The sequence below is a fragment of the Struthio camelus genome, chromosome 25, assembly GCF_040807025.1.
Source record: "Struthio camelus isolate bStrCam1 chromosome 25, bStrCam1.hap1, whole genome shotgun sequence".
Lineage (NCBI taxonomy): Eukaryota > Metazoa > Chordata > Aves > Struthioniformes > Struthionidae > Struthio > Struthio camelus.
The window spans coordinates 187,965-209,026 of NC_090966.1; the positions used below are offsets into that span (position 1 = coordinate 187,965).

Consider the following 21,062-nt stretch of genomic DNA (forward strand, 5'->3'; position numbering starts at 1 on the left):
GGGACGCTGAGGCAGAAGGCAGTTACCCCCCCCCCCCCCAACCAAGAAGCAGAAGCAGAAATGGAGTTACATTGACAGTTTTTTTTTTTTATATATATTAATACCATTCTAATGAACAAGCAGGAACGGGAGGGCAGCCAGGGGCTGGAGCAGGTGCCGGCTCCAAGCCCAGGCCCAACCACGGGGGCCCACAGGGCCTGCAAGGGGCCTGGCCCCCCCCAGCCAGCTGCATGCACGGCCCCGGCTTTCCCTTCTTCTTTCTCGGCACATATAAAACTTTCATAAACACACTTAAAATCCAAAACAAACAGGGATGAGGCTGAGTGGGCGCAGGAGGGTGGCAGTGCGTAGGCAGGGGCTCCCGAGGCTGGAGTGGCCCCTGCGCTCGCCCTCCAGCCCTGCTCCTATGCCAGCTTGGCGGCACCGCTGGCTCGGGGGGCGCTGCTGGCCCCCCCGGCCCTGCAGGGACAGAAGCAGGGGGTCGGCCCTCAGTCCTTGGTGTCCCCCCACCCAGAGTAGTTCAAGGCGGTTGGGGGGGGGGGGGGCATGCACTATTTGCCTGCTTGGCACCGCGAGGGTCCTGCAGGTTCCCCTCCCCCTGCCCTGATGGTGGGGGGGGGGTCTCCATCCCCACATGCCACCCCACCACCCAGTGAGATCACAGCAATGCAAAGACACTGAGGTGACCAGCAAAGTCACGTGGGGTGGGGGCATGGGTCAGCCCTGGGCATGGCACCCCTCCTGGTACCCCGGGACCATGCCAGCAAGGGGCAGCAAGGCACTTTGGGCGGGGCGGGGGAGAACAGGGAAGGGGATAGGAGAGCAGGAGCCCATGCAGCAGTTCCTGGTGGTGGGGATGCTTAGTGGGTTCCAGCCCCACTGCCAGTGGCAGGGTGGGGACATGGGCCACCTTGGACACGTCCCCTCACAGGGTTGGTTGGGAGGCGCAGAGGGGACTACTGGTTAGAGTTGGCCTGGGGACACTGCTGGCCCGGGGGGGGGGGGAGGGCGGAGGGGTGTCCCAGCTGCCTGGAGGAACAAGGCTGGAGGGTAGCACCAGGATGCCCTCTATCCCCCCATCCCCACCACCATCTCAGGATCTTGCTGACCCTCTCAACCATTGCCCATTGCTGCCACAGCATCGGAGAGGCTCTGGCTGGCTCTGTGGCTGGGGGGAGGGGGGTGAAGGGGGGAGACAGGGGGGATAGGAGGGGGTTGGGGGGGGTGGGGGCCCCTGCCGCTTACTTCACATTGAAGACCATGAGTGGTCGCTCCTCCCGCTTCTGCCAGGGGCTTTTGCGGTCGCCCGGGTCGTCCCCACCCTCGCCTGGCTCGTTCACGTCATCCTCGGGGCTGGTCATGGAGTCCCGGCGGGGCTCACTGGCACTGCTGCGGGAGCTGTCGCCGCGCCCTCGCCGTGGCCCCGTGCCTGCCCGGCCCTCAGTGGCCTCGTCCAGCAGTGGCGTCAGTGAGTTGTCCTCAGGCGAGCCGCCAGCCGTGCGGCTCTCACTGCTGCTCTGCTCTGCTTCATCGCTGGTGGGCAGCTTGGCATAGGTGGGTGCCAGCGGGCGCTCGCGCTCCTCCTTAGCCCGCCGCCGGGGCTTGGCCTCACGCACGTCCACGCCAGAGTCGAGGCTGGCGTCAGTGCTGCGGCTCCGGTCGCTGGCCTGCAGGTCGATGTAGGAGTGGCGCACCTGCGACGAGCGCCCGTCCAGCGAGACAAACCAGGCGCGTGGGTGTGGCTTCACGCCCAGCTCCAGCAGCTTCTTCTCGGTCAGTGCCTGCAGCTCGCCGTTGAGCTGCGCCATGGTGGACTCATTGAAGAGCACGGGGATGGTGACGGAGCCGCTGACGGAGGGGGCGTGCGCCCCCCAGCCTTTGCCCTCCCCGTCCTCACCTGCCACGTAGGCCTGGGGCTGCAGCTGGAAGGACTGGGGCAGCAGTGGGCGCTGCTGCTCTGCTGGCCCAAATTGGTGGGGCAAGGCCAGCCCAGTTTGGCTGGGTGGCCCTTCCATCTCCACTGGCCCCTCAGGTGGCCCGGGGCCCGGCTGCTCGCCAGAGGGGTAGTCGGGCGCCAGGCGCATGTAGTGTGCAGGGATGACCAGGGTGGGCATGACATTCCTGTAGACATCCTCCTTGACGTGGTCGATGGAGCCGCAGAAGATGAGCTGACCAGGCTGGGTGAGTGAGGTGGGACGCGCCAAGTGGTCCACTGACTGCGAGAGCAGGAATTCAGGTGCTTTGGGCTCCCCTTTGTGCGCGCTGTAGTGCTCAAAGGGTGGTGGCAGCGGTGGCGGCGAGGGCGGCTCTTGCAGGTAGGCGCCCTCGGGCCGGAGGTGCTTGCGGGGGGCTGGGGCACCCCGGTCTTCCACACGCTGGTGCGAGTAGCTCCGCTTGTACTCGTCCAGCAAAGCCGGCTCACCCGGCCCCGGCCCGTCCATGGAGCGGGCGGCCTTGAGCCCGAAGGCCTCACCTGGGTGTCCATAGTCCTCCTTGGTTGTGCCACGGTGGCTCAAGGTGTCCGTGGGTGTCTTGGGGACGCTCCGCAGCTTTGGGGCTGAGACCTGCTTGAAGAACTCCTCACGGGAGCTCTCGAACTCACGGGAGGCCGAGAAGGCCGACTTGAGGATGGGGGTGTGCACGTCCGTGTCACCACCAGACGACGCTGTCTCCAGGTGGCTTGTGCAGATGAGGTTGATCTGCGACATGGAGGTGGCCTGGTCCTTCTTGGAGGCGTCGAGGGTGCCCGAGACCTGCAGCTTGCGGTGCTGCTGTCGTGGCTTCAGACACCTCCTCCTGGGTTTTGGGGGGGGGGGGGGCAAAACACAGTCACCCCGGGCTGAGTGCCACCTCTGGCACAGCCCCGCGTCCCTCTGCCAGCCCTGAGACTCAAGATGCTAAGGTGGCACTGGGATAGGGTGCCCAGGGGATGCCAGGCAGGTAATAGCCCCCAGAGCCAGCGATAGGGTGCCCGGGGGTGTCAGGCGGGCTCTGGGCAGGCAAAGCAGGTGCTCACCTGCAGTAGTAGATGAGAAGGCAGAGCAGGATAAGGACGAGCAGGGCCAGCGCACCCAGGATGGTGAGCAGGAAGATGGTGTGGTACGTGGTGATGTCCTTCATGCCCGCAGCCATCGCCACCAGCCCTGGGGGGGGGGGGGGGTAGCAGGTCAGATATGGTGCGACACCCCCCCCAACCCCCACCTAGTCCAAGGAGAGCAGTATCATGGGGCACATCATCCCTCCCGCCCGGCCCCTCACCCTGGGACTGTACTCACCAGTACCCAGCAGAGACCTCTGTCAACCCCCATGCAGAAGGGGTGCTGTACCTTGGGGTGCTGCACCCAGCCCCACCACCCACCCCAAAACAACCCTTCCCCTGCTCCCACCCCCTTAGGGTGCCCAGCCCTGGGGGCAGGGAGGCAGGAGGGCAGCGGGGTGGGGGGGGGGGAGTGCCCTAGCATCACCCTACCTGTGTTAGGGGAGGGCAGAGCTGCTGCCCAGTATCCCAGCTGGGAGGAGACAAAGGTCCAGTACAGCTGCTGGCCCTCCTTCCGGATCAGTCCTGTCCCGTTGCGGACCCACAGGCCTGGAGAGAGGCACCCACAATCACCACGTGGCTCCTGCCCGTTCTCCAGCGATGCCTGCAGCGGGCTGAGACCCGCCCCCTCCCCCCCCCCCCCCCCAAACTCATCTCACACATGGCTGCTAGCCACAGGAGCCGGGCCATGCAGCACCCCCACCCCACTAGGGTCCCCTCCTTCTGCTCACCACTCTTGCTGTCGAATCGCCAAGCTGGCACGCTGGTGGCCACCATGGGGCTGGTGTCAGGGGGCAGCGGGATGGACAGGTGGACAGGGCCCGAGAGCTGCACTTCGGTGCCATTGCCCGTGAAGAGGTGCACGCTGATGGCCGCAACAGGCACCAGCTCCAGCCAGGTGGTGTTGGCTGTGGAGAGAGGGCAGCAGGTGAGCACAGGGGCACCCAGCACCCAGCCACCTCACCGCCCACCGGGCCCTGTACCGCTGCTGTTGTGCTCAGCTCCGATGAAGGAGGGGAAGCCACGCATGTTGTGCTCGGCCGTGGCAGCTGTCAGCGAGGCAGAGAGCTGGCTGTACGTGGAGCTGCGGGGCAGGCGGGCCGCCTTGCGCTGGAACTGCACCCACGGCTGACTCCGGGCTCCTGTGGGTGACCACGGGTTGGGAGGGAGGCAGCACCCAGTCCGAGGGTGCCAGCACCCCACGCCCTGCCCACAGGGCAGCCCGGCCAAGCGCGCTGGCCAAGCACCCTTCCTGGGTGCCACGGGGGCGTGTGGCAGCGCTGGGGTGCCCTCGAGCACCCTGACGCCTGGGAGCAGCACCCTGCCGCCCACCCCAGTGCTCACCTGGGGACCCCAGCAGGATTTGCACCAGGTCCTCGTAGAGGATGAGGGTGGCGGGGCGCTCGGGGAGCAGGTAGAGGCTGACGGAGGCGTACACTGCAGGGGCAGGGGGAAGACACCATGATGGCTGTGCCATGGGGTGCAACCCCACCACACCACTCCTTCATTTCCACCCCACGGCATTGCCGGGGCTGGGGAGGAGAAGGCAGGATGGGTCCTGATGGGCACGAGGGCACTGCCCCCCCCCCCCGACCGGGAGCACTGGGAGACAGGAGGCCCTTGGGGTGCCTGCAGTGCCCCCCCCCCCGACTTCTGCAGCAGCACCCAAAATAGCGCCATGGGCTGCATTTGGGGAGGGGGTAAAAATAGAGTGGCAACTGCTGGAGGCTGCAGGGACAGGGACAGGTGGCAGCAGGCAGGGCCAGGAACACTCTGCGTGTGCCCACTCCCCGCGTGCCACCAAATCCTCATTGCCCCCCAAATCTTCCGTGCTCCCCAAGCCCGGTGCATCCTGTTTTCCTCACGCCTGTCCCCAGCCCTTGCACCCCTCGAGTCTCACAGCTCCCCCCGGCCAAGCACACCCGTCTCTCCCTCCGTGGCAGCGCCACCACCCCGAGCAAGGTCACCACATCGACCCTGCCCAGTGCATTCCCCCCCCCACCCCGCCCCAGCCCGCCGATGCAGGCGCCCGAGGGCTGGCGCTAAGCCTGGGATGCCCCTCCCGCCCTGCTCCGCACTGCAATGCGGGGAGGGGGGACTTCAGGGCCAAGTGGTCGCACCAGGACACGGCTGTGCCCCCTGCTGCCCACCCCAGGTCCACATTATCCCTTGGGGCCACCCTCTGTGCTCAGCTCCAAGAGGCTAGCCCCCAAAAAAGCAATTGTCTTCCCCCAAAAATCCACCTCAAGGCAGCACCCAAACGCTTCTTTATACAAAAGCTCCACAAAAGGCCCTTGCCCCTGCCCCCCGCCCCGTAAGGGCTCAGGGAACCCAGTAAGAGATGGGAGCCCCCCCCTCCCCCCAGGAAGGAAGGAACCAGGGTCCCCACTACAGGTTTGGGCCCCCCCATAAGGGATTGGGGACCCCTGTAAGGGCTTGGGGCCCCCATAAGGGCTCTGAGCCCCCAGTAAGGAACTGTGGGGGGGGGGGGCTTCCATGAGGGCTCCAAGCCCCTTCATAAGGGACTGCCTCCCCAGAAGGGCACTGAGGTTCCCCCCCCCAGTAAGGGCTCATTTCCCCCAGTGAGGGATCAGGGTTCCCCCATAAGGGCTCAGAGCCCCCCAGTACAGGCTAAGGTCCCTGAAAGGGACCAAGATCTCCCCAACAAGGGATCATCTCCCACCTATGGGATCAGGCACTCCCCCTGTAAGGGCTCCGAGTCCCCAGTAAGGGAGCAGAGTCCCCCAGTAAGAGCTTGAGGCCCCTGTAAGGCTTTGGGGTGTCCCCCCATAAGGGATCTGTTCCCCCAGTAAGGGGATGGGCCCCCCCCATAAGGGCCCCGAGCCCCCCAGTAAGGGACCAGGGCAGGTCCAGGTCTCGGGGGAGATGCCACAGACTCACGAGGCAGCTTGTTGACGCGCCAGGGCACGGAGGCAGTGATGTAGCCGTGGCGGGCAGCAGTGACAAGGACCCAGGTGCCCAGGCGGTAGGCAACGGGCAGGACACCCGTGCCCTCATGGTCAGTGGTGCCGGTGGCCAGTGAGCTGCGGTTGCCGAAAACCTCAAGGATGGCTTGGGCCAGGGGGGCCAGGGTGCCACTCTCGTACACCTGCACCTTGAGCAGCACTTCTGCAGGGACAGAGGGCATGGCGTTAGCACAGGGACATGGGGACCTGCCACAGGCCCCCCACCCCCCACCCCTCTGGCCAAGGGGACTTGAGAAACAGGTGCCCGCAGCACCCTGTGTCAAGGTGGGCACCATCCCAGTGGGATCATGGGCACCGTCCCACTGGGCTTGTGCGCATCACCCCAGGGTTGACAGGCATCATCCCAGCAGACTGTGGGTACCATCCCAGCAGGTCATGGGCAGGCTGGGGGCCATCACGGTGGGTTAGTGGGCACCATCCTGGCAGGGTGACATGCACCATCATAACAGGGTTGCGGGCACTATCCCAGCAGGGCATGAACAATGTCCTGGCAGGATGGTGGGCACCATCCCTGTGGGTCATGGGCACTGTCCCTTTGGGGTGGTGGGCGCAATCCTGGCAGGTCATGGGCACCGTCCCAGTAGGGTTGCGGGAATTGTCACAATGGCTCATGGGCACAGTCCAGTGAGAGGGTGGTCACCCTCCTAACAGGGTGGTGGGCACCATCAAGGTGGGATGGTGGGCACTGTCTCATCAGGTCGTGGGCACCATCCCAGTGTGGCAGCAAGCACCATCTCTGTCCCTTCTCCGTGGCCACCCTATGTGGATGGGGGGGGGGGGGTTATTGCACCTTGACACCTTGCACCAGGGCACCGTGCCCATGCCGATGGGTGCTCCAAGACCCCAGGGAGCACTTGCTCGGGGAGTAACCCCTGCCCGCGCTGCCCCACACCGGGCATGGGTGCGGGGGCTGCTCAGAGGCAGGTGCTCCACCACATCCCTAGCGACAGGCACCGACATCCCTTCCCAAAACACCGGTGAGGACAAGAAGCACAGTGTGAGGCCGGGCAGGGCCAGAATAGCCCCCAGGGGTGCCAACTGCAGCCTGGCAAGGCATAGGCCTGCCATGAGCTGCCCCCACACGTGTCATGAGTTTGGGGGGGTCTCTACCTCCCCCCCCACCAGCCCCAACGGCAGCTAGGGGATGGGCTGGGCACAGCCGGCAGGGCCCTAGCACCCTGCTGCCTCCCCCCACCCCGGCACCAGCCGCAGCCTGCGCATGGGCCCACAGCCCTTGGCAGCCGGCCCAGCAGCTCAGGCACTGTCACCCAGGCAACGACCTCGTTCATCCCACCGGGCCCACAGGCCATTTCGGAGCCCCTGGGCGGATGCCCCCCAGCTGCATCCTGCCCCCGAAAGCAGCATCGGGGGTGCCACCCCTCCCAACCTCCGGGCTTCATCCTGCCCTGTCTCCCCATGATGCTCCTACCACAGCGGTGCCCCAGGGCTGGGCCAGGGCTGGGGGCCCTGTACCAGCACCTGGACACCTGGGTCCTTCCCCCAGCTGCATGCAGCACACAGGCTTGTAGCACCTGTGGGCTCCACACCAGCAGCGCTGCATGGCCAGGGGCCCGCCAGCAGTGCTGGGACGCCCCAAAAACCCCAATTCTCCCTGCTGCCACCACCACCTCGGCACTGGGCACCCCAAAGTGCTCCCCCCACCCTGGCCCAGATGCAGCCCAGATGTTGCAGCCGGCTAGAGGAAGAATTTCCCACAGCTGCTGTGAGCACCACGCCGGGGTGGGCCCGGCCCGAGGGGCTGGAGGGGCCCCCCCACATACCGGGAACAGCTGGCACCCGTGGCGCGGGCCGGGTAGGAATGCTGGGCGCCCACAGCTGCTGGGGGACAGCTGGCACCACCTGCCACCTCCATCACCCCCCAGCCACCCTCCATCTCCAAGCCTGGACCTGCCAGGCAGGCCAGGGCACCCCACCACCCGTGGGGACCCTTTGCCCACTGGCACAGGGGGCTTGGGCAGAGTGAGGCGCTGCCACCCCCACCCTGGGGACGGTCATCATCTCGTCGTGCCCACAGGTCTCTGCCCTCACAGGCAGCAGTAGGCTTTGCCCCAGAGAAGGGGGTATCTGCCCCCCAGCCCACCCAGGCAAAGCCCCCCCACCTCGGGTGGGCATGGCCACCACGGCAGGGTGTGCTGGCACCCTGTCCGCTCGCTCAGAGCCTCCCAGGACAACCCCAAAGTCCCGTCCCCCATGCCAGGGTGGGCACAAGGCAGCCCACTGGCCCCCTGCAGCTTTTGTCCAGCCTGGGTGCCCTGGCACCCGGGGAGGGGTGACACCGTCGCACCGTGGCGCCACGCACCCAGCACCAAGCCACCGTGGTATCACCGCGCCAGGCAGCCCAAGATGCCCCGGGGACAGCATGGCCGTGCTAGGCACCCAGCTGGGCGCAGGCATCTGGCCCTGCCTGGTGCACGGCCCCCAGCACCCTGCCACCGCTGCCACCCCCTTCCAGCACCCACTGCTCGGCTGCCCAGAGCCACATCCCCCCGAGCCATGTGGCCACGGGTGGCAGGGGGACAGCTGCAGGTAACACCAGACAAAGGAGAAACCTGAGCAGGGGATACGGGTGGCACTGCCCAGCACCCTCCGGCACGGGCAGAACAGGGCCAAGGCACTGGCAGGCCCGGCACTGCCACAGCAGGGCTGGGAGCTGGGAGAGGTGCCCAGAGGAGCTCGCTGCACCCCAAGGCCTGTCCTGCCTGCAAGGAGCAGGCAGAGGTGTCGACCACAGGGCAAACCCTGCCCAGGCCCCCACCCACTGCCTCACCCCGCACAGCCGGGCACTGCCTGGGACCCCCACCCACCACCCGAGACCCCCGCCCACGGCCCTTTCATGCCCAGGCACAGCTCCCACACGCCCTGGGTATTACCCATGACCCCCCACCCGCTCCCTGGGCATTCAGGGTCCTCAGTGGGTCCCAGACCACCCTCCCCCCAGACCCTGAGCATGCTGGGTGGGCCAGGTGAAGGGGGGTGCCCGGCCTTCCCTGAGAGCGGGTGGGATGGACAGACAGACAGGGGGTCACCGGGGGCAGGAACAGGCCTGTGAACAGGAGGAGGGAGCGGACAGCTGGACAGAGGGACTTGGGGTAGAGGGATGGACAGATGGATGGGGGGATGCATGGAGGGAGGGGGGTGGGAGACACGGATGAGGAGAATGGGGTGCAGACAGATAGACACGGGCAGACAGACGGATGCCGGGATGGGTGGGGGGCCGGGGAGAGGAGAACCGAAGGGGGAAGGGGCTGCAGACGGACAGACAGACCGGGCAGATGGAGGGATGCTGGGTGGATGGGGGGCACGGAGGGGGCAGACTGGGCGCAGACAGACGCACAGATCGGTCGCCGCAGGGATGCTGGGGGGGGCTGGGGTGTGGCTAGCCGGGAGAGCTGGGGGGATGCTGGGGCGGACGGGCGGACAGACAGACGGCGAGGGAAGCCCCGGGGCGGGGACGGACAGACAGAGGCGGACGAGCCTGGCCGCGCGGACGGGGCGGGCCTCGGCGGAGGAGGAGGAGGGCGCGCCGGCAGCGGCCTCCCCGGTCCCGCTGCCCCCGGACCCGCCGCCGCCCCCGGCCCGGCCCCGGCCCCGGCCCCGGCGCGCCGCGCCGCGCACACAAAGGCCGCACTCACCGTGGGCGCCGGGCTCCGCCGCCGCCGCGCCCCGCGCCCGCCGCCCGCCCGCGCCCAGCAGCAGCAGCGGCAGCAGCAGCGGCAGGAGGCGGCGGGCCCGCATGGTCGCTCCGCGCCGCTACCCCGCCATGCCCGGCCCGCCCGGCCCGGCCCGGCCCGCGCCGCCCCGCCCCGCCCCGCTCCAAGCCGCCGCCGCCGCCGCCGTCCGCGGAGCCCGGGCTCCACCTGCCGGAGCCGGCGGGCATGACCGCGCCCCGCCCCGCCCCGCTCCCACTGCCCCGCCCCCACCGCCCCGCCCCGCCCCGCTCCCACTGCCCCGCCCCCACCGCCCCGCCCCGCCCCGCTCCCACTGCCCCGCCCCGCCCCGCACCGCTCCCACCGCCCCGCCCCGCCCCCACCGCCCCCACCGCCCCGCTCCGCCCCGCCCTGCCGCCCCGCACCGCCCCCACCGCCCCCACCGCCCCGCCCCGCCCCGCCCCCACCGCCCCGCCCCGCCCCGCCCCGCTCCCACCGCCCCGCCCCGCTCCGCCCCGCCCTGCCGCGCCGCCCCGCCCCGCTCCGCCCCGCCCCGCCCCGCCCCGCTCCGCCCCGCCCCGCCCCGCTCCCACCGCCCCGCCGCCCCGCCCTGCCGCTCCGCCCCGCTCCGCCCCGCCCCGCCCCGCTCCGCTCCCACCGCTCCGCCGCCTCGCCCTGCCGCTCCGCACCGCTCCCACCGCTCCGCAGCGCCGCACTGCTCCCACTGCGCCACCCCACACCAGCTCCCGGCACCGGCATCCCTGCACCAGTATCCCGGCACTGACCCCTTGGTACCAGCCCCAGCATCGGGCACCAGCAAGCCAGTACTAATCTCTCAGCACCAATCCCAGCCTCCCCGGCACCAGGCACCCTGCACCCGGCACCCTGCTGCTGACCCCCAAGCCTCTGACACCAACCCTCCCCAACACCCTGGACCAGCACCCAACTCTGACTCCCCCATGCTGACACTGCAGTTCCAACACCCCTCCCCCAGGGCACGGGGCTGACTCCCCCCAGACCGAACCCCCCCCCCAGGGCCCGGTACCAAACCCAATATGGACCCAGCCCACTCCAGCACCCATCTCCCCATGCCCTGGCACCCACCCCTGGTACCAATCCCCCCCCCCCCTTGGGCCCTCGACACCCATCACCTTCAGCACCCTGACACCAACTGCCGGCACCAACCCCACAGCCCCTGGACCCCCCCATCTGCTCCCCCATACTGATCCCCCCCCCAGCCCCCAGCACTGGACCCTTGACCCCCCCAGCACCGTCCAGAACCAGCACAGGGGCACCCTCAGGTGTCCCAAAAGGCACGCAAAGACCCTCTCCTGCATGAGGACCTCCCCCCACCCTGCACACCCCTGGGTCCTGGCCAGGCACCCCCCCCGGGGCAGAGTGAGCAGCAGGACGCTCACCCACCTCCTGTCTCTATTGCCCCATGCCCCCCCAACATGTGTCCTGTCCCCTCTGGGAGCCCCCATGACATAGGCGCCTGTCCCCACATCACCACGGATGGAAACACCACGGTGCCAGGAAGGGGTTTATTCTCCAGGAGGCTGCAGTGGGGTAGTGTGTCCCATAGGTGCCATGGGGGGGGCATCAGGGTGGGGGTAGCATGCCCCATAGGCACCCAAGGGTGTTGGGGGCATCGAGGTTGGGACAGGAATGGGGATTCAGGCGGTGCATGCCACAGGAGCAGGGTCACGACGTACCCTGCCACTCGGAGCCACTAGGTTGTGTGGGCTTGCAGTGGGGGTGTCCCCACTGGGCAGGGGTGCATGGGGGGCACATGCCTCCCACTAGCCCTGGGTACCCCCAGGCCCCTGCACCTGGCCCAGTGTCAGCTCCTGCTTGTCCTCCTCTGTAGGCGGACGGGTCCTCTTGAAAAACCCCATCTGGAAGAGGGATATGGTGACACCCCGGTCACAGAGGACCCTCTGGATGTGTCTTCCAGGGCTACGTTTATGCCCATCTCTGCCCCCCACCCCGGGGTGCCCAGCAGCACCAGCACCCTGCTCCCGGCCTGCTCACCTTCCACATGACGAAGATGAAGATGGCGAGGAGCAGGAGCCCAGCCAGGGCACCCAGCACCACCCACCACACCGGCACAGCCTTCTCAGTGCTGGGGCTCATGCGCACCACCTCAGTGACAGCCTGCGCAGGGACAGGGTGGGTGCTCACCGGGGTGGCCCAGACAGCTGCCACGACCATCCCCAGTCACTCCAAATGCAGCCCCACTTCCCAAGTTGGCATCCAGCCCAGGTAGGCACGTGCCACCCCCCCAGGTGGGTGCCAGCCTCCTTAGGCCTTTTGCACCAGCCCTACCGTGGCCTCTCCAGCAGGCAGGATATGGGGCTGGATGCGGTATGGCATGCTGGAGACATTGAACCAGGCCCGGGACTGGATGAGGAACTGCTTCAGGAGATGCTCGCGCTGGGCACAGACGTGAGTTGGCATAAGAGGTGCTGGCACCCACAGCCCCGCACCCAGCGTCCCCACAGGTGCCCTCTGTGGGGCCCAGACACCTGGGTCCACAGCTCTGCAACAGCCTCAAGACCTGAGCTAAGCAAATCCTGCTGGGCACATGGTGCCAGAAGCCACCCATGGGCTCCTGCCATGGTGGCCCCAGCTGCTTGGTGTCACCCTTCAGGGACCACTATACCAGAAGGGCACGTGGCATGGCTCAGGGTACCTGCTCCACAGGGATGCTGTCAGTGACACCTCAGGGCCCTGGCACGCATGGGCATGGTACCTTGTGCAAGGTGTCCATCCAGAGCAGGGCATGGACGCTCACCAGCGCCCTCTGGTCCTTAGGTAGGCTCTGCACCTTGCACACGATGCTCACACATGGCTCAGCGCTGCAGTTCTGCCAGGAGACGACGGGCCCATCACCCCCGGGCACCCGCTTCTTTCCCATGATAGACCAGGGGGCCGGGCAAGGCCAGCAGCATACGGAGCTGCGTGCCCAATGCCAACACACCCCAAGCAGTGCCCGACACATGGCTCAGCCCATCCAAGAGCAACCCCTGGGTCTGCTCTTCCCACCTCATCCTCTGCCCTGCCATGCCTGGGGCATCCAGCTGCCCATGGCATCCACTGCTGGCCTGGAGCATCCTCTGACTCCTGGCGGCACCTCCAGCTTGGTGCACCCATGGCCCAGGAGAGTGCTGCGAGACCTTGCCTGGTGCCTGCAGTGACAGGGTACCCACCCTCCATGTGGCCCTGAGAACATTCCCCGCTCACCACATGGATGGGCTCCCCCAGGACAGCTGGGGGCTGCTCATCCACTGCCCTGCGCTCCCGTTGGTGGCTGGCATTGCGGGCCCAGGTGCCTGTGGGCCGGGGGATCTCCAGCTGGAAGGAGAAGCAGAGGCAGCCATGGTTCCCGCTGAGCACCCTGTGGGCACCCACCCTGGAACATCACCCTGCTCCCTGCCTACCTGCTTCGAGTTGAGGCCGGGGGGCTCAGCGCAGCTCATGCCACCCTCGGTGCCCAGCTCCAGCAGGTAGAGCAGGAGGCTGCCTTGGAGCTGGCTGGGCACGGCAAGGTGCAGGGTGACGCCACTCACAGTGCTGGGGCCCTTGTTGTGGAGCTGCAGGAGGGGAGCGAGGTGGCACAGGGACAGTAGGCACCAGGAAGGGTGGGAGGGGAGGACACAAGCCCCTGGGTGCCACCTGGTACCTGGTAGACATGTTCCACCTTGAGGCCGTGGTCTTCCAGACGCCGGCTGCCCTCCGCCGCCTGCCATGCCAGAGGCAGCACCGTGGTGGTGGGCAGGGAGTTTCTGGGCAGGAGAGCCGCTGGGTCAGCGGCAGGCTGCTGCACCTAGCCCTTGCGCCACAGCCGCCCGCTGTGCCTGTGGCGCCCGCTGTGCCCACCGGCACTCACCCGCGCAGCTCCACGGCTGCCCAGGCCTCCACAGGCACCTGCACCACCTCCATGGCGCTGTTGGGGCTGTGGCTGTTCTTGCTGTGGGAGTGGAGGGTGAGAGGCAGGTGAGAGTGGCCCCGGGTGGCACTGAGCCCCCGGGTGCCCACCCCTGTTTGGGGGGGATAAGACAAAGACGTGACAAGAGCACCCAGTCCCGGATCCCTGGGTCCTGAGAGGACGGTGGGCAGGGGAAGGGGGTGAGCAGTGGTGAGCAGCCAGGGTGGTGCCCTGCAGGGTGGAAGGCAGCAAGGGGTTAGGGGGCTAGACAGGACAGCACCGCGGTCCCCAGCGTGGGCATTGTGTCACCTCCTCAGCTGGAGCAGGAAGGTGATGGTGTCACCCGCATCCTCCAGGCCAGACACACTCAGCTCCATGTCCACGGCGATCTGCAGGGCAGCGGGAGGGCAGGGGTGGTGGGTGCCCTCACCTCAGTGCCACGCTCCAGCCGCTGTGGCCACCAGCAGGACTGACACCAGGGTGAGGAGCATGGCCACCACAAACAGGCCCTTACCCGGGCACCAGCCTTCATGGGGTTACCCAGCTCACAGACCACCACATGGCTCCCATTCTCCTTCTGGGGGTTGCAGCTGAGCTTCTCCTGCCCCTGCGGCAGGATGGGGTCAGGGAGAGGGTTGCCTGAGGCAGGGGCCTGGCACCCACATGGAGTTTGACAGCCTCCCCGCGTGGAGACACCCACGGGGGGGGGGGGGGGGGCGGGCCGAACCAGGGGTGTGAGCCCCATAGGTGATGCTCTGGGCACCCACCTGGATGTTGCTGACAGCTTTCTGGTAGTGGGCACCGGGGGGCAGCTGCACCCGCAGCTCGGCCTCGAAGGCCCCTTCGCCGGCATTGCTGGCATTGATGCGGAGGTGCACCACGTTCTCTGCCCCAATGAGCAGGCGTGTGCCTGGCCTGGGGACATATGGCCAGGGCATCAGCACCCGTGGCGACAGGGCAGATGGCCCCCAGCCCAGGGCCACGGTGCCCTGAAATGCCACCTCTGTCATGCCCAAGGTGGCACCGTACCACCCTCACCCGCCTGCCCCGGGTGCTCACGTGTCAGCGGCAAGGCGGAGGTCGGGGATGCAGATGTTGTCCTCACCACAGTCCAGTACAATATGTGTCTGGGTCAGGGGCAAGGCGAGAGGTGGGGGGCAGCGGCAGGGGGAACCAGGCGGCATGCCCCAGGGCGGGATAGAGATGGTGGGGCGGGCAGGGGTCGGTGCTGGGGAGGGATGGGGGTGGCGGGGAGGGCAGGGGTCGGTGCCGGGGAGGGATGGGGGTGGCGGGGAGGGCAGGAGGGCAGGAATGGAGCTGGGGTACAGGAGCAGCACAGCGGTGGTCATGGGGTGCCCGCACGGGTGCCGTGGCCCCACCGGGGGGATATGCCCAGTGTGGGGCACCTCAGCGGGGGCGTTGGGGCCAGTCCCCTGCCCTGTTGTCCCCAGGCCTGGCTGCACCGGTGCCAGCTCTGCCCCGTGCCCGGGAGGCTGCTGGTGCGGGGCTGCATCGGGGCCCTACCTGCTCCTGCACCAGGGTGTCCCCATAGAGCACCAGCCCCAGCGCATCGGTGCCCTGTGCCGCCACCAGCGTCAGGTTGAGGCTCACCACGATGGGGCTCAGCTTGTCCCTGAATTCTTCTTTGTCCTAGAGGCACCCGTGAGGCCCAGCACAAAGCATTCCCCCTGTCACCCAGTGGGTGCCCTGCCTGACTGGGGACGCCCTTGTCCCCCTCCCACCCGCTCATGCCAGCCTCCCACAAGGCACAAGGAGCTGCGTCGGCCATACCCGCAGGTAGGTGGTGAGGTGGTGGCAGAGAGGCGGCGCCTCCGGGACCAGCACCAGCTCCTGGAGCCAGGACGACTGGTGGCTCTGCAGCAGGAAGACCCTCCTGGCCAGCTTCTGCTTCAGGCGGTCCAGCTGCAGGTCAGCGAGCAGGCCTGGGCAGGGGACAGTGGCACCAGGGAGGTCCCCAGTGTGGAGCTGGCACAGGCTGCCCACGGGCTCTGTGTGTCCCCGAGAGGTGGCCAATGCGTGTGGTCCAGCCCCGGCACCCGCCTGCCCGCCAGTCCGGACACTCACGGACGCTCTCCGGGATGTGCCGACCTGCCACGCTCACGCACAGTGTCACGGAGAAGCTGTGGGAGGACGGTGCCCATGGGCACTCAGGGCACTGCCAGCCCCGGCAGCGCCCAGGCCACCCCCGAGCGCAGTGGCGGCAGTGCATCCCTGCCAGGCCACTCACCAGCTGAGGCGGGTGCCAGAGCCAGGCAGCACGCACGTCTGCTCCTCAGGGTTCAGCCCATCGGGCACGCTGAGCTGCGTCCGGGCCACCACCACGGGCTGGCCCCTGCAGGTGCCGTGGCACAGACCAGGGCTGAGGTGCCGAGGCCGCGCCGTCCATCCATCCGGCCGTCTGTTGGGCCGGCCATCGCCGTGCCCAGGCCCCAGTCCTGCCCGCAGCAACCCCGGCCGCCCGAGGTGCTCAGTCCGGGCAGGATGGGGCCTGCCGGCCCCGCTGCCCGGAGGTGGGACTCACCGGTAGACAGCCACTTTGGCAGCCCCAAATGCTCCGACCAGCAGATCTGCGGGATGAGCACAGGGCTGGCACCGGCAGCGCCGAGGCGGTGGAAGCACTGAGGCCGTGGCACCGAGGCGGTGCCATGGGGCCATACCTGGGTAGCCATTGCCATCCAAGTCAGAGGCACCACGGAGGGCGAAGCCGAAGGTGGCCGGCCCAGGGAAGGGGCTCTCGAGGCGCTGCGAGGCTGTCGGCACCAGCCCCTCGCTCTGCCCTCGGAAGATGAGGACGAACCCGCTGCCGGCTTCGCCCCCAAAAGGGGCGCCCACAGCCACATCTGGGGACAAAGGGGCATGTGAGTGTGCTGGGGGCTGCCGGGCACCTCCTGGGACACTCCCCCCCACCTCAGTTTCCCTGAGGTTTGGGTGGGCCCCACAAGCGATGTGACACCTCTGCGACACAACCCCCTGATGCCACCCACCCCTACGTGCCCGACACCGTGCCGGGGGCAGGGAGCAGGTATCGCCCACCCGCCCGGGGCGCTGGGCCGGGGTTACCGGTGTAGCCATCCTTGTCCAGGTCGCCGAGGCTGGCGATGGCCGAGCCAAAGCGGCCGTAGGCATCGGGGCCTGTCAGGGTCTGCCAGGGATGGCTGTAGAGTTGCTGCCCACGCTGCAGGTAGAGGTAGACACGGCCGACCTCGTAGCGCTTGCCATCGGCACGCCGCTCCATGTACAGTGGGGCCCCCACTAGCATGTCATCCCGCCTGGCGCCAAGCACGAGGGCGTCAGCCAGGCGCCAGCAGGGACCCCGGCGTCCCGGACCCGCTGCCCTGGCAGCCGGGGTCCCTGCACCAGGGGAAAAGCGGTGCCCAGCACAGCCTCAGCCCTCACCCGTCACCGTTGACATCTGCCACAGCCACCGTGTGCCCAAAATACGAGGCCACCTGGAAAAGGGCCAAGTGCAAGGACGGCACTGGGGTGGGCATGGAGCAGGGAGTGATGGAGCCTATCGTGGGGCTGGGGGGGCCAAGGCAGAGCTGGGGGCCATGCCGGGGGTATGGACAGCTCTGTGAGGTGGGAGGGGGGCAGAGGGTGCAGCAGGGCCCTATGGGGTGATGGGGAAAAGTTGGGGTGCCGTGGAGCACCATAGGGAGGTGGGGGGGGTGGCAGCAAGGCACAGTGGGTTGATGGGGCAATGGGGAGAGTTGCAATGGGCACTAGTGGGTGCAGTGGGGCGCCTATGGGATGATGGGGGTCACTGCGCACTACAGGGCATTGGGTAGCCGTGGGACCAGCACTGGGGGTGATAGGGGCTGTGAGTCTGGTGCTATGGGGTAATGGGGCAGTGGGGCAGGGCTCAGTGGGGCAGGGTGCAGCAGGCACTGTGGAGCAGGGCACATTGGAGCAGGGTGCTGCAGGGTGAGGGTGCCATGGGGCAGGGTGCAGTGGGCACTGCGGGGCAGGGCAGGGTGCAGCGGGCACTGTCGGGTGCTGGGGCAGGGCAGCAGGTACCTGCTCGCTGGCGATGCCCTGCAGCCGGCGCAGGCTCAGCCCAGCGCTGAAGATCTCAACCTGCCCAGAGTAGCGTCAGGGTCCTCGCGCCCGGCTGGCCCCAAACCCCGTCGCTCCCACGTGTCGCCCCTGGGTGGCTGGGTGCCCAGCACCCACCACTCACCTCGCCTCTGGTGTTGCTCTTGTTGGGCACCCCCACCACGTACTCTGCCGGGGAGGAGAGCCCTGAGCGCCCCTGAGGTGTGGCACGGGCCACCTTCCACAGGGTGGGTGCGGGCCATGGGGGCAGACAAGGTTTTGGGTGCCACGGGCCGCTCGGAGCCCAGTTGTGCCTGGGGATCATCACCCCATGCCAGCTGTACCTCTGGTGTGAGGATCGTCATCGAACTCGCCCACGGCCACTGCATACCCTGCAGAGAGGCAGGTGCCAGTTCAGGCACCCGGTCACAAGCCAGCCATGGGGTGGGGGGTGCTCAGCACCCACACTGGGGTGCAAGACGCCTGGGTCCCTGCCGCTTGCCTTCAGACCCTGCCTGCCTCAGTTTCCCCAGCGGGCAGAGGCAGTGCCATCCCGCCGCTCACCTCGGTACCCATCATCGTAGTCGGGGGACGCCTGCTGCTCCGTGGAGCGCCCGGGGCCCTCGGGCCACAGCAGTGACGCGCCGTGGTAGCGGGACAGGATGGCGTCCACACTCACCGAGTACAGGAGGCCTGCGGGGGGCAGGGGCGGGCACCAGCGCTGGCGGCGTCACCGCCCCAACGCCCGCCCTGGGCAGCCGTGCCGCTGCCGCTGGCAAGGGGGAGCTGGACCCTGGGGGCTGCGAGAGGGCCCACGGCCCGCGCAGCAGCGAGGACACCCCAGCTGGCAGCAGCGGCTGCGGCAAGGCAGGACTCACCGGCAAAGTAGTATCCGCCAGGGGCCCCCAGCACCAGCGTGCCGTCCTGCGGGAGGGCTGACAATCAGCACCCGCTGCCTCGGCACCCCTTGCCCCCGGCCGCCGTGCCACTCACCGGGCCCACAGCCGCGCTGAAGCCGATCTCGCAGTAGCGCTTGTCATAGGCTGCGGGCGCAGGGCAGCGTCAGCAGGGCCGGGCTGGGCAGCCCCCCGCCACCCCCGCCGCCCCCCGCCGCCCCGCGCTCACCATAGCCGCTCTGGCGGTAGGTACCGGCCATGATGGAGTCACGGCAGGGCGCGTAGCGGGCGAAGCGCCGCAGCTCGCCGCTGCCCACGAAGCAGGCACCTGCCGGTGCCCGGAAAGCCTCCAGGCGGCCCTGCTCGGCGTTCCAGTGCTGCAGCGGGGCGCAGGCCTGGCGGCACAGGCAGGCTCAGCCGCCTGCGCCACGGCCTCTCCCACCCCTCTGGGGACGCTCTGCCCATGTCCCCCCCCCGAGGGCACCCACCACCAATTTGCCGTCCCAGCTGGTCACCGATGCCCCCAGCCACTGGTGCGACTTGTAGGCGTGGAGCCGCAGGGATTGCTTGGTCTCCATCTCGTCACCTAGGATGGGGTCGGAGGGGCGACGTGCCAGGCTGGCAGGTGGCACGGCCTGGTCACCCCCCTCTTCCCTCCACCCCGAGCTCCCCCAGCCCACGCACCCTCGGTGTCGACAGGGATGGGACGACATGGCGTCTCGCCGGGGGGCCAGGAGCAGAGAAAGACAGCACCGGGCTTGGCCAGGCCAGGCTGCGAGGTGTTGGCGTGGGGTGCCCCCACCACCACGCTCGTCCTGGGGTGCCGGAAAGGGGGGGGCAGTGTCAGTGCCAGCTGCCACACTGCCCCCTGGGGCGAGCGGATGCCCTCTGGTACAATACGCCCCAGCAAAGCCCGGGGGCACTGTGCCTCCTCCCTACCTGCCCTCGGCCGTGTAGAAATCCAAGGCGAAGCCGAAGTAGCTGCCCGGGGGCCCCTCGTACACCGTGGGCCGGGCCTGGAGGAGATCCAGGCCTGGCACCAAGCGCGGACCGAAGACGAGCGCCAGGGCCCAGAGCAGGGCAGGAGCATCCTGGGCACCTGCCATTGCTGTCCTGGCCGGCGCCCAAATGCGCCTCGTGGCCGCAGCGCAGCCCGCCCCAGCGTTTCTGGTGCTTATCTAGAGGGATGCAGCCGGGGACAGTAGCAGCCGGGGACGGGGGCCACAGGAAGGGATCCCCCCCCCCCCCCTTAACCAGCCCTGCTGGGGACCCAAGTGGGGACCAGCCTTCAGGGACCTGAGTGGCACTGTCCCAGGGCACACGCTGCTTTTGGATACAGGGCACAGAGGGTGGCGGTGCCTGCAGGGCAGGAAGCCACCAGTGGCACCGGGGGACATGGCGCGGGACCAGGACCCTTCACCGCAGGGACTGCCTATCTGCACGGCCCAACTGGCTGCAGCCAGGCACGGCGGAAACCCGATGGGCAGGAGAGACAGCTCCTCTGCAGACGAGCACTGCAGACTCCTCTGCAGCCCCGTCTCCCTTTCCGGAGGGCCCCCTTTGCTCAGGGCTTAACCCCTCTGCAGCCGGACAGAGGGAGCGGAGCACGACCCAGGGAACCCGGACGCCTGGTCTCAAGCTCTTGCCCACTGGCCTTGGAGCCTAATGGAGCAAACCAAGGGGGCTCATTGTCTTCCAGAAGAAAAACACAGCCGAGCATACTACGCAGCAGGCTATGGGTGTAGAGGCTACCTTGGCAGCCCTGTCCGAGGGCTGGAGATAACCCTTTCCACTCTCCCTGGTACAAGGAAAAGGAAAAATGTGGAGGGGGGGAAAAAAAAAGAAGTGGAAAATAGAGAGGAAAAAGGGGCGACCAGCATCGCTTCTGTTAGCTTGGCAGCCAGCACATGGAGCAGTGCTGCAGCCCGGTGCAATGGGGGAACACACGCTGACAAGGGAGCCAGGCTAGGGACCACCGGCCCTAGGGGGCCCACGCTGATTTTTGCAGCTGTTCTGCTGGTTCAGCTCCTTTCCCCGGGCCCAGGACAGATCCTGCTGGGTCACCCTGCATGAGGATGGAGAGGAATGCGTGAGGATGGACGCCGAATGCATGGGGTATTTGTGCCATTTTTGGGCTTGCTGCACTGGAGGGGACATGGTGCCAGCAGCACAGTGTGGGTTGCTCAGGAAGAGGCTGGGAGAAGCAGGGCCCTGTGTGCCCCTATCACCAGTCGGTGCAAAGCCAGAGTGAGGGGGCCAAACGTGCGGGTTCCTCAGAGCTGCTCAGCAGGAGGAGCCTTATGCTCCATCCAGCTTAATCCACTGTGCAGTGTTAATTTAAAAGAGCTCAATTAAGGCCACACAAATTGACACAAGCTGGAAGCAAACCCAAATCACAAGCGAAGCCGAGAAACCATTTGCTCGGAGGCCTGCTAAGCTCCACCCTGCCAGCATCAGCTGTGAGCACAGGTCTCAGGAAAGAAGGAT

The 21,062-nt window shown here is 67.8% G+C and overlaps 2 protein-coding genes across 4 annotated transcripts; both read right to left on the bottom strand.

Moving 5' to 3' along the window:
* Positions 1-66: 66 nt before the first annotated feature.
* FAM171A2 (family with sequence similarity 171 member A2) lies at positions 67-9,811 on the bottom strand. Its single transcript, XM_068918990.1, has 9 exons — positions 9,678-9,811; positions 5,939-6,166; positions 4,382-4,474; positions 4,021-4,179; positions 3,769-3,945; positions 3,470-3,586; positions 3,017-3,143; positions 1,246-2,796; positions 67-459 (listed from the first exon to the last, which is right to left on the bottom strand). The coding sequence occupies exons 1-9, from the start codon at positions 9,778-9,780 to the stop codon at positions 405-407; spliced, it is 2,610 nt and encodes an 869-aa protein (XP_068775091.1). The 5' UTR covers positions 9,781-9,811; the 3' UTR covers positions 67-404.
* A 1,412-nt stretch (positions 9,812-11,223) lies between these two features.
* On the bottom strand, positions 11,224-19,750 carry ITGA2B (integrin subunit alpha 2b). 3 transcript variants are annotated; one of them, XM_068919266.1, is made up of 30 exons: positions 19,515-19,750; positions 19,260-19,390; positions 19,064-19,161; positions 18,805-18,970; positions 18,673-18,722; positions 18,558-18,603; positions 18,244-18,372; positions 18,024-18,071; positions 17,825-17,868; positions 17,662-17,721; positions 17,041-17,093; positions 16,705-16,913; positions 16,302-16,484; positions 16,166-16,211; positions 15,872-15,976; positions 15,709-15,764; positions 15,415-15,566; positions 15,148-15,273; positions 14,683-14,750; positions 14,391-14,538; positions 14,138-14,230; positions 13,933-14,012; positions 13,585-13,665; positions 13,378-13,480; positions 13,136-13,288; positions 12,939-13,049; positions 12,448-12,561; positions 12,021-12,128; positions 11,727-11,849; positions 11,224-11,590 (listed from the first exon to the last, which is right to left on the bottom strand). In XM_068919266.1, the coding sequence occupies exons 1-30, from the start codon at positions 19,679-19,681 to the stop codon at positions 11,495-11,497; spliced, it is 3,147 nt and encodes a 1,048-aa protein (XP_068775367.1). In that variant the 5' UTR covers positions 19,682-19,750; the 3' UTR covers positions 11,224-11,494. The 3 variants fall into 3 exon arrangements, with proteins under 3 accessions (XP_068775367.1, XP_068775368.1, XP_068775369.1); XM_068919267.1 differs by lacking the exon at positions 15,148-15,273; XM_068919268.1 differs by lacking the exon at positions 19,260-19,390 and having other exon boundaries at positions 19,515-19,646.
* Positions 19,751-21,062: the final 1,312 nt, after the last annotated feature.